Raw genomic sequence first — 11,053 nt, 5'->3', positions numbered from 1 at the left:
GCACGGGCAGCCGGCCTCAGGCTCTGCTCCTGCCCGCGTGGCAAACAGTTGCTGAGGCAGGAGGGACGGGAACCGTGGGCCGGGGCCCCGCTGGCATGCGAGGGGGACAGGAGCCCCTGGGCTGGTGGTGCAGGAGCTCTCTGCAGGCTGAGCGCTGCCTGTGCTGCCCTGTCTGCCCAGGGGTGCATCCTGCCCACTGCAGCCTCTGGTTTCCATCTCTGGGGACAGCAACAGGGGCAGGCTGAGCTCAGCGCTGGGCTGGTTGGCTGGTTTGATGTGTGTGTGCTGTTCTTTTGACAACCACAAGAAGTTTTACATCATCACATTCAGACAAACACCCTTGGTTTAGTTACTCTACTTCTGAACACCGCGAAACACAGTAGCAACATAACACGGATGGGTGTGGTGCTGCAGCGAACCATGGGGGGCAGGCGACGCGCTGGCGTGTTGGAAAATAATCCCTGAAGCCAACGATGGGAATAAAGAGATGGGCGTTGACACAGGTGACAGTTTCCATTTACAGGAGCCCTGGGAGGGAGGACCCCGAGGCCGTGTGCCATCACGGCAGGCATCCACGCATGGTGGAGCAGAGCCGAGCCGGCATGGCCACCCTGGAACCCACGACACCGGCAGCACCGTCACCGTCCAGGGGCGAAGATGAAGTCAAGGGCTTGGCGCTCCGCGGCAGCGACATTGGGGTGCCACAGGTCCACCATGAACACCACGCGGGGACCCTCCTCTGGGGGACCTGGCGAGGAAACAAGCAGGGGCTGCGACTGCGCTCCCAGGGCAGAGGCTGGTGCTCGCCCCGACGTGATGGTGACGGGCTCCGCACTGGGAAGCTGCTGCCTGTACCCGGGGCAGCGCCTGCACCCAGCGGCATGGCCAGCCTGCACCTGCAGCAGGGAGGTGTCTGCCCAGTACAACCCCAGTAAACAACATCTGCTCCCTGGAAGCCCAGTGCCTCCAGCAGCTGGCAAGGGCACCATCCTCCTTGCCAGGGCTCCGGGGCTGGTCTGGGTGCTTGGAGCCGGCGGTTTCCTGGTGCAGGCAGCAGCACGATGCTGAGCCTGCCCCCAGCGCAGCTGCATCTCAACTGTGCACGGAGCTGCCGCTGCGCAATCACAGCCCCGCGGCCCCGCGCTGAGCTGCCTTCCCAACCCCACAGCAGGATGGATGTGGGAGCAACAGCTTTTGTTCTCCCACTCTTCACAGCTCTGCTTGATGCTTTTATGCCATCAGTGAATAATGCCGGTTAATCTGGGAGAGCTGAAGCGGAACGGCCTCCATCAGTGATGGAGGGAGGCAGCAAAACAGGCCAGTGTGAGGCTTTTCTCCCTGCACCAGAGACAAAGGCGCCTCTGGCACGTAAGCGCTGAGCCGCTGCCTCGTACCGGGACCACCGCAGCCGCTGTGCTGCTGCCAGCAAGGGCCAGAGGATGCCGAGGCTGTCGGCATTGGAGCCCATGGAGCTCTGGGGGACCAGGAAGCATTTCTGTGCTGGCTGCCGTGGCAGGGAGAGGACTGGGGGCCCTGTGCTGGGCTGGCAGCAGGAACAAGTCCTGGGGCTCCCCTGGGCAAGGAGCATGGGGACCCTCCACCGCTCTGGAGCAGCCAGGAGCATTCGTGGGGGCGGTGAGCCCCACCACACCAGCCCTGGTGCCAGCCAAGGGCAGCAGTGGTGTCACCCGCGGGATGCAGCTGCCACCAGCCCTGCAGGTGCCTTGGTAGGAGAAGGGACTGGGCGCAGGCCACGCTGTCCCCCCCGCTCATCGGCACTGTTCTCGGTGTGAGATGAGGCTGCCAGGCCCCGCGCTGCACTGACCTTCGTGGAACGCCGTGTGCAGGAAGGAGTCGTCAAAGAGCAGGCAGCGGCCCTCAGCCCAGCACTGCGGCTCACCCCCCACCACCAGCTCGCAGTTGCTGGGCGTCTTCAGACCTGCAGGCACAGAGAGAACGAGCACAGGGAGGGTCAGGCAGCGCCGCGCTCCCGGGGAGAAGGGAGCAGCCCCGAAATGCATATGGTGAGCTCCACCCGGGCTCCACGCTGCAGCCGAGGGGCTGCTTCCCTGCAGAGAGCAGTAGCAGAGGCTGTGCTGAACCCGGTGGCGTGGCAGAGTGCAGGTTCAGAACATGCACAGAGCTGGCACTGCATTTGCAGGTGGAACTCTGAGCCTTGTGCAGCTCTTCGGCAGCTCTGTGCCTGCTCTTCTGCCCGCTCCCTCCTGCCCCTCTCGGCCCCAGCTGCTGCAGGGCTGTATCCCAAAGAGCTCAGCATCGTGGGCACCCTCTTTTGTACCTGGAACAGCCACTGAGTCCCCGGAGCCCACAAACACAGACCAAAGGCAGAGCCTGCCTTTTGCTTCCTCCAGCTCTGCTGCAATCCCCCTGCTTGGGCAAGGCTGGGTAGGAGGAGATGCTGCACTGGGACTCAAGCAATGGGCTCAATTCCCAGCGCTGCCACAAGCTCCCCTTTGACCTCGTGTCACTCAGCATCTGCCTTGTCACTTAGTCCCCCATCTGAGATGCTGCCAATTCCCCCACGAGGCAGCTCCAAGGACAGAAATTCAGGGGAGGGTCACAAAACCTTCATAAAGGAAGAGACTGTGCAGGCCACAAGCAGAAGGACAAACCTAGAGATAAAAGGGGTCTTTTCCTGAAACACTAATGCAAGTCAGGCCAATTTGACAAGGGTTGATCCCACCACCCCCTGCATCAGGAATGTCACCCCCCGCAATGCTGGGGACGGCTGCAGCTGGTGCAGAGTCAACCTACCCCAAAGATGTGGCCGTGGCGGAGAAAGGAGTCAGGGCTCACGTGTTTTGCAAACGGTAACGATGCAGCAAATGAGCAGGAGCAGATCTCACAGCAATGCCAAAACCAAGCAAGCACAGCAGGGACTCTCAGCTGCCCAGGAGAGCCAGGAGCACAAAAAGCTGCTCTGCTTTTCTAACGGGTGGTTCAAAGCCTACAAACCCCAAAGCCATATCCCTGCAGCACAGCCTCAGCTGGACACGCTCCAGCTGGAAAGGGGGAGCGGAGCAGCCAGGGGAGGTGGGGAGGAGGTGGCCAGCAATGCACAGCCTTTTCATCGCACCTGCACCCCAGGGTCATTCCCTCTCCTTGGAGGGCAGAGCCAGTGCCTGTGCTCAGCCCTGTGTGTTCAGCAGAGCAGCAGCAGGGTTAGGGTAAAACCTAGAGAGCGACTTGGCTGCGCTGCCGGCTGCTCTGGCTTTGCAGAGCAAGCTGGCCTGGAAGGGCAGGTTGTCTCTTAACCACACCTGTGCCTTGGGCACAGCGACAGCTGAGCGCTCAGCACTGTGGTGGGGACATCAGTGAGTGCCCGAGCAGCTTGTCAGCGTGTCCCCAGTGCAGTGCTGTGTCCCGGCTGGGGGACCAGCAGCTGTGGGGCAGATGGAGCTGGGAAACACGGAAGGACAATGGAATGACCTGGATGGCTCATCTCACCTGGACCTCACCAGCCCCCTCCCCGCTCAGCCCTTGCAAGGGGAGCACATCTCCCTGGAGAGGAGGGAGAGCTGGCAGCCGGGTGCTGGGCTGCCTTGGGCACCAGCGAGGGCAGGTCCCAGACCCCCAGCCCTGGGCATGGAGAGCTCCTGGGATCAGCCCTGAGAACCGATTCCCATTCTAAATAAATGGCCAGTCACTGCCTGAGTGTGTTTACCCAAGAGGAGTTGGCTGAACAAGCGCGTTCAGTGTTTGCCAGCACGGCCCGTGCGGTGCCTCCCCCGGCGCGATCTGTGCTGCTTCCAGCGCGGCAGAGCCCCGACCATCTGTGCCGCGGGGGCTGTCCCCATCGCGGCACCCGCGGCGCGGGGAGCACCATGCCACCAGCCCCTCGCTCACCCGCCGGAGGGGACACCCTGGGACCCCTGATTCGCACCAAAGCAGCGGCTTTGTTCACATCTGCCTGCGTCAGCACAGAGCACCTGAAATCCCGGGAGAGGGGGAGCTGCCGGGGGGGTGGCACTGGGAGAGAGTTTTGCGCTGGAGCAGCACCCCCAGCTGCCCCGCATCCCACGATGGGAGGTAGGGGTGCTACAGAGACAGGGGTGTTTGGAGACCCCTGCACAAGACCAGCCCCGTATCTTGCACCAGCAGGAGCCCACACCTCCAGGTTTGCCAGAGGAGGAGGCAAAACACTCTTGCTGCTGTGCTGGGAACCCCGAGGAGGTTGGGCACCTGGTGGGGCACTGAGCACTGGCCTCGCTTGGGGAGGCTGCTGCTGCCAAAGCCCCAAAACTTCCCCATGCCAAAGCGGAGCAGGTGCCTAAGTCAGCCCTGGGGCTGCAATTAGCTGCTGAATTGGGCGAGTACAGGGTGTAAGAGGCCTTTCGTGGGCTCCTGCACCCAAGTATGGCTGCAGCCCCCCAGCACTGCCCGTGGTGGGGACACCCAGCCAGGACGAACCCCCCCCGCCGGGCACTTACCCAGGTGGCAGCGGATGCGGATGTTGGTGGGTCCGTAGTGCTCGGCGATGACGGTGCCTGGGCTCAGCACGGAGATGCACGCGTTCCCAAAGACATTGTTGCCAATGCAGGTGCGGAGGCTCCCGAGCAAGCGGTACGTCCGTGGGCATCTCCGGCAGTTCCTGGGCACGCACATGCCCTGGTTCACCAGGTAGAAGGTGAACCACTCCCCGCTGGGTGTGCTGTTCATTTTCCATCCTTGCGGGAGGCTGCAGTTTGAGAAAGCTTTGTAGAGGGTCTCAAACTCGCACAGGATGGTCTGGAAGTTACGCTCCAGCAACTCCACATCGTGCTTTTGAGCGTCCCGGGAGAAGTAGGGCATGGTTGGCAAGTCCGGCAAGAAGAAGACTTCTGGTTTCTGGATGGAGGGCCGGCTGTTGAGGTAGCGGCCCTGCTCGCGGATGCCCTTGTGGATCCTGCCCATGCCAGACCAGGAGTAGCGCTTGGCGTATTCCTGCAGGTTGTGGTAGAGTTTCTGGTTGAGCCCGTCGTGGTGAGCGCAGCGCACGCACTCGGGCGAGTGGCAGTAGACGAAGCCGTTCTGCACACCGTTGGCCTCGGCGCTCTGCATCAGGGCGTTGACGGTGGGGTAGGCGCGGGGCTGCTCCCGCCCCACGTGGTAGCAGTACCAGACGAAGAGCAGCAGCAGGCAGGCGACAGCGGCCAGGGCACTGGCGTCGCAGTCCCGGAACGACTGGATGCCGGTGGCGATGAAATCCCGCAGCCCGTCCAGGGACCAGCTCCAGTCCAGCAGCCACTCCAGAGACATGGTGGTGCGGCGGGCGGGGGCTGCGCGCAGGGGGGCCCGGCGGTCAGTCCTGGTGCTCCTCAGGGGCACCCACACCATGCAGCTGGGCCAGGGCGCGGGGCGAAGGGGCTGCCATGGGGATGAGGAGCTGCAGCTCTCTCCTGCGCGCCCAGGAGCTCTGCATCAGCAGCCAGGCTGCTGGGGGTGCCAGTGCCGCGGGTCAGCGGTGATGTGCCTGGGGGGTTGCTGCCCGTGCTCCTGCGCCGATCATCCCAAAAGGCAGTGCTGGAGGGAGGCTCTGGGGAAAGAAACACAGAGACATTAGGGAGGTGGTTTCCCCTCGGGGTCCCTGCTGGGACCATGTGCCAGAGCACCGACTCCTCCTGGAGGGATGATGGACGAGGAGTCCTCCTCCCTGCCTAGAAGCCAAACACCATCTCAAGCTGAGAAAAACTCCCACCCCTCTCAACAGCATCTTCCACAAATGTCCAAACGGAAGGTGAGGAGGGAGAGCCTGGCACCTCAGCTCCCACTGCCTAAGGAAACCATCTCCCCTCCTGCTCCCCCCATTTCTCTCCTCCACTGCTGCCTTATCACGTCTGAAATCTGGCGGATAAGGTAGCAGGGCAAAGCTGGGAATAGACACTTAACGGCCCTATCTCGCAGCACATCAGTTTATTCCCTCGATCTACATGCTGTGAAATGACTCTCCCTCCAGAGACTGAGCTGACAGCCCCGAGCCTGTGCCTCTGCCCTTGGGGACACCAGGGCTTGGCCAGCCAGGCGAGGGCACAGCAGCGATGGTGGCAGGTTGGGGTTGGCTTGTTTGATCACACGGACCAGAGGTTACCAGCTCACAGGACCTGAACAGCTCCCAGCATCACTGCAACACCCCACACACCTGGCCCAAAAAGCAGAGCCTGTCCTCCTCCCCGGGCAGGGGACAATCCCGCTACACAACCAGCAGCTGCTGCCTGTCCCTTCTTCAATGACCCCCGGCGGCTCTGTCCTGCCCCACCATCACAGCTCTTGGGAAGCAGCTTGGTGAAAAGAGAAGACGCTCCAACCCCTCATAAACACGAGTGATGTTTGCTTGCCCCAAACTACATCCCTGGGCACCTTGAGCAGCAGGGGCAGAGGAGCAGACAAGGCAACAGGTCAGAAATGGAGGGGAAAGCCAAACCAGGTTGGGAAGCATGCTGAAGGCTGCCCTGGCCTGCAGCAAGAGATCACCATCTGGGAGGCATGAAACAAGGATGATATAGGTAAGAGGGAGAGAGATGCTGTGGGAGCTCACCTGTAAAAGCATTGTAAGGAGTAGGATGGGTTTATTAAGCAGGGAAGCCACCCAACCCGTTCCCAGTCCTCCCTGCAGCCTGGTAATGAAGGTGATATCCCTATTGATTGCAATGGGAATGAGCTTCAGCTGTGGAGCTTTGGCTGGGACCTGACCCTGCAGCTGTGGCCCTTGTGCAGGGCTGAGGACACAAGGTTTGGGCAGTTTTACACCCCAGGGAGGGACATACATACAGACAACCTCCCTCCATCCTACTTCCTTGTAGCACATTGCCTGTGCGCCCCGTCCCAGGATCTGCAATCCACGTGGCACGTCACAGCCTCCTGGGAATTTTAAGATAACTTTCCACCTTGCCTGCCGGCTGGCATCCCTCCAGACATGCCAACTTCTCCAGCCCAGGCCTTGGCGCTCAGGGTGCAGCCATGGAACCGGTCCCAGGGGTGTTCCCCGCAGCCGGCACAATCCCCCGCACTCCTCCGCGGTGCTGGAGCATGGCCGGGAAGGCAGGCACATCCCCGGCATGATCTGTATTCACGGTGGCTCTTGCCCTGACAGGCGAGCAGGGAGCTGGTCGGTGCAGCAGCCAGGCGCATCCAGGAGCTGACGGACAAAGCGAGTGCACGGGAGGGGCAGAGCTGGGGGTGCAACAGACTCAGGGTCCCACAGCCAGAGTCACTCACACCCATGCAAGGGCGGCACAGCACAAACACGGCCCCACTGCTGCCCCGCGGCTGGTGCCAGCACCTCGAAGGAGGAAAATCGGAGGGAAACCATCAGAGTAGTAAGAGATCAAAGCCCATGTGCAGCCTGCAGCCAGAGAGCCTTTGGGCTGCGAGCCCTGGGCTGCACCAGGACACCGGGCAGAGTGTCCCCAGAGATTCAGCCTGGCGCTGCCTCCTGCGCTGGCATAGGCAGCCCCACTGCACACCTGCCCAAACCCACTTTCTGCAGGGGCTGCGCAGGCGGCGGCAGGGCAAGGCCCAAACGCCAGCACTGCTCTTGGCAGATGCTGCGTGGCCGGGACTCACTGCTGGGCCAGTGGGTGCTGTCACCCTTCCCTGGCCGCATGCAGCACCGCAGCCCTGCATGACACAGGTAGTCACATAAAGCACCCCCGGCCCGAGATCCAATAAAAGGTTCCTCAGCTAATAATAAAAGGCAGAGCCAGTCCAGAAGAGTGGAAATCAATTCCACATCACACTGAAGTTGTGCAGGACGTGGAGGCGAGCACCGTGCCAGGCAGCAGCGGCGTTACATAATGAAGGCAGAGAGGCTTCGATGCAGCAGAAAGTTGCATGTTGGTGGCTCCGTGGGAGCCCCAGCATCTCCTGAAGCCCAGCTGAGGTGCCCAGGCCGTGGGCCCCGTGGTGGCGAGGACGTGTGGCAGTGCTGTCCTCAGCTCAGTGCTGGTGGCGGCACCTTCGGGACCATCGTGAGGAGCCTCCTCTGAATGCAGGAGTGTCGGGGTGAGGCAGGGCACCGGCTGCTACTACAGAGCTGGAGCATGGCCAGGCAGCCGTGGGCGCTCACTTCACCCATGCCACTGGTGTGCCACCCTGGTGGTGTCACCCATCGTGCCAGTCTCACCCAGTGTGACAGTGTCACCCCGCGTGGCGGCATCAGCTGGTGTCACCGGTGCGGCTGCATCACCCGCTGTGGCTGCAACACCCGCTGTGGCAGCGCTCTCCGCCGTGCTTCTGTCACACCACCCAGTGTGGCAGTGGCACTTGCCGCCGTGCTGTCACCGGCGCGGCCGTGTCGCCGAGCCCCGCTGCCCGGCCGGGCGGGGCCGGGCTGCGCTCCCCGCCGAGGCCACCGCTCCCGCCCCGCCGCGATGCGCTGCGACGCGCCGGTACCGACCTGCTGCCCGCGCCGGGCCGTGCGGGGCCACCCGGAGCCGCCGCTCCGCTCCGCTCCGTTCGCCGCCGCCGCCGCGGACCACAACTCCCAGCAGCCCGGGCAGGAGGGGCCGCACCGCCCCCGCCGGGACCGCGCCGGGGCCGCAGCCTGCGGGCCCCGGGCGAGGCACCGCCCGCCCTGCGCAGCGGGCCGGCCCCCGCCCCCGCGCCCGCCCCGCCCCGCGCCCCCGCAGCCCGCAGCCGGCAGCCGGGCGGGAGCGGCGGGGCTGCGGCACCTGGGTGGGGGACTGGGGACGGAGCAGCCGGGAGACGGGGGTGCTGGTCCCCGAGGGAGCGCCCGTCCCGCCACGGGCACCCCGGGATGGGGGGGGACACGGACCCCGGGACACGTGTCTGGGGCTGCAGGAGCTGGATGCAGGAGGTGCAGAGGCACCGGGGGGATGCAGGAGGTGCAGAGGCACCGGGGGGATGCAAGAGGACATGCAGGGGACAATGGCTCCAAGGATACGGGCACTGCAGACTGCAGCAGTTGAGATGCAGGGGATGCTGGCCCCGGGGTTTCTGGCCTTGGGAGTGGGAGCACCCAGGGATGCAGGCACCCAGGCGACAGGATACTGGCTCCAGCGACACTGACTATCAGGGATGCAGCAGTTGGGATGTACGGGATGCTGGCTCCAGGGATGCAAGGAGTACCGGCTGCAGGGATACAGGCACCTGGGGACGCAGCACCCCGGATACAGGGGCTGCTGGTCACTGAGGGTGCATGCGTCTGGGATGCAGGGGACTGGAACACCCGGGGAGGCAATGCCCCAGGTGCAAGCAGCCAGGAGATGCCTGAGCAAGGATGTGTGGGTGTGCTGCAGCACCTGGGGTGAGGGCAGTGTTGGAGCTGAGGTTCCTAGGCAGTGGCAGCTTCAGCTCCTGGGAGTTCCCTTGGAGAGCCCATAGGCAGCAAGAGCAGCAGGTGCAGGGTCCCAGAAGAACCCGGCCGTGTCTAACAGCAGCAGTTCAGCACTTGGAGCAGACAGACACAGTGCAGCTGCCCCACACACGCTTGGCTCCAGCTACTGCAGCCAGCCCATGGGGCCTGACAAGATGTTCTCTTTATAAGCCAAACTTGGATGTGTTCAGGCTTTGGCCCTAGGGAAAAGAGACTAGTTTTGCAGGCTGGCAGTAGAGGAAGCAAATTTTTTTGCAATTTGGGGTGTCCTTTAATAACTCTTCAGTACTGGTGAAGAAACAGTTTGTCTTGAGCCTTTCTGCTTCCTGCTTCTTGCTTTTTTTCCTCCCCATTTCCCATTCACCTAAGCACATACTGTCAAATCCAGTGGTTCCAGGAGCCCCAAAGGTCCAGCCCTCCCTCCACAATTCCCTCTGGTGCCAGAGAAGCTGCTGGGCTGAGCTGACTGCAGGCAGAGCCCCGCGCAGGCAGAGCCCCACGCAGGCAGAGCCCTGGCAGTGCTGCCCTGCTCTGTGGCACAGTGCCACGTGGAGCTGCGTGGGACACGTGTCACCACTCCCAGTGTGGGGGAAGCCCTGCCTTGTTTCGCGGGTTTTGCCTCCGCTGCCTGCACATCCATCCCCTGTCACAGCTCGAGCTGGGTTTTAGCAGTGACCTAGGGGCTGCTCTGCTCAGCCCCTGCGCTGTGTGTGCTTGCCCTGGAGCAACCTCAGCACCAGCTTCTGCACACCTAAGCTGCACCTTGTTTTCTGTCCCAGCACATTTCTGCCTCCTTTCTGCTCCTGCTGTTCCCCTGTGCTCCCACCAGCACATTCGCCACCCCAGCCCTCCTGGCTCCCCCAGTTTGCTCCCGCAGCACCCTGGCAGTGTTTTATATTGCAGAGTGAAAGGAGGGTGGGTTTATTCCTTCCTGCTCTTTCCCAGACCCCTCTCAGGCTCAGCCTGCACATCCCGCCTGTCGTTGGCAGGCAGTGCACCCTTCTGCTGGCAGCCACAGCGTCTGCTGGCTCTTGGGCTTTCTCATCCTTTCTCCCCTCCATCTGCTTTCTGTTCTCTGGTCCCTGCTGGGCACCTCCAGACCCTGCTCCTCAGCTCTGCCGCTGATCTCTTCTCTCTTTCTTCTGCCTTTAGGATGTCACCTGGGGCTCTTGACCCTCCAGTGCACCAACCCCCTTCTCAACACTGCACCCTCTCCAGCAACCTCTCTGCTGTGCAGCTTTCCCCCACCGCTGGGGTGAGGGGGTGGAATTGAGATCTGAAGGTCTGGGCTGTCATCCTGACTCCTTGCTGTGCGTTTCTCCCAATAATGCTGAGCCCATAACACGCAGCACAGAGGTTTCTTACAACACGTCCTGCACCACCCGTCCCTGCCCCATGCTGGGCACGCGGGCACCTGATGCCCCTGCCCTGTGCTCTTCGGAGGGGCTGGCAGGGATGCCAGGAGGATTGACCCTGCTGCCAGCCTCCTCTCGGGCTTGTGCTCTGCAGATCCCTGCTCCTCTCCTTTGGCAAGGGTGATTGCCCCAGCTTGGGGATCTGGAGGAGATGTCATTCCTGTGTCCTGGGGCTGGAATGGCTCAGCTGGGATCCCCTGGCACCAGGAGGGGTCACTGGGCCCCAAGCAGGGACAGCAAGGGTCTGACAGGGGACAAACAGGCAACGAGAGCAGGCACTAGACCATTACACAGCACAAGGACT

The 11,053-nt window shown here is 62.7% G+C and overlaps 1 protein-coding gene across 1 annotated transcript; it reads right to left on the bottom strand.

Annotated features, from left to right (window-relative positions):
- Window positions 1–638: 638 nt before the first annotated feature.
- Window positions 639–5,337, bottom strand: ASPHD2 (aspartate beta-hydroxylase domain containing 2). The gene is made up of 3 exons (XM_065646706.1): window positions 4,452–5,337; window positions 1,826–1,939; window positions 639–748 (listed from the first exon to the last, which is right to left on the bottom strand). Exons 1-3 carry the CDS (start codon window positions 5,335–5,337, stop codon window positions 639–641), a joined length of 1,110 nt encoding a protein of 369 aa, XP_065502778.1.
- Window positions 5,338–11,053: the final 5,716 nt, after the last annotated feature.

Source organism: Caloenas nicobarica, chromosome 16 (assembly GCF_036013445.1).
Source record: "Caloenas nicobarica isolate bCalNic1 chromosome 16, bCalNic1.hap1, whole genome shotgun sequence".
Lineage (NCBI taxonomy): Eukaryota > Metazoa > Chordata > Aves > Columbiformes > Columbidae > Caloenas > Caloenas nicobarica.
Note: the sequence above shows the minus strand (reverse complement) of the source record. Positions and strands in the feature narration are given on the sequence as shown.

Coding starts and splice junctions, on each gene's coding strand:
- ASPHD2 (XM_065646706.1), bottom strand. CDS start 5,337: ATGGTGTGGGTGCCCCTGAGGAGCACCAGGACTGACCGCCGGGCCCCC. Junction 1,940..4,451: donor CCGCATCCGCTGCCACCTGG/GTAAGTGCCCGG, acceptor CTGTGCCTGCAG/GTCTGAAGACGCCCAGCAAC. Junction 749..1,825: donor GCACACGGCGTTCCACGAAG/GTCAGTGCAGCG, acceptor TTTCCTCGCCAG/GTCCCCCAGAGGAGGGTCCC.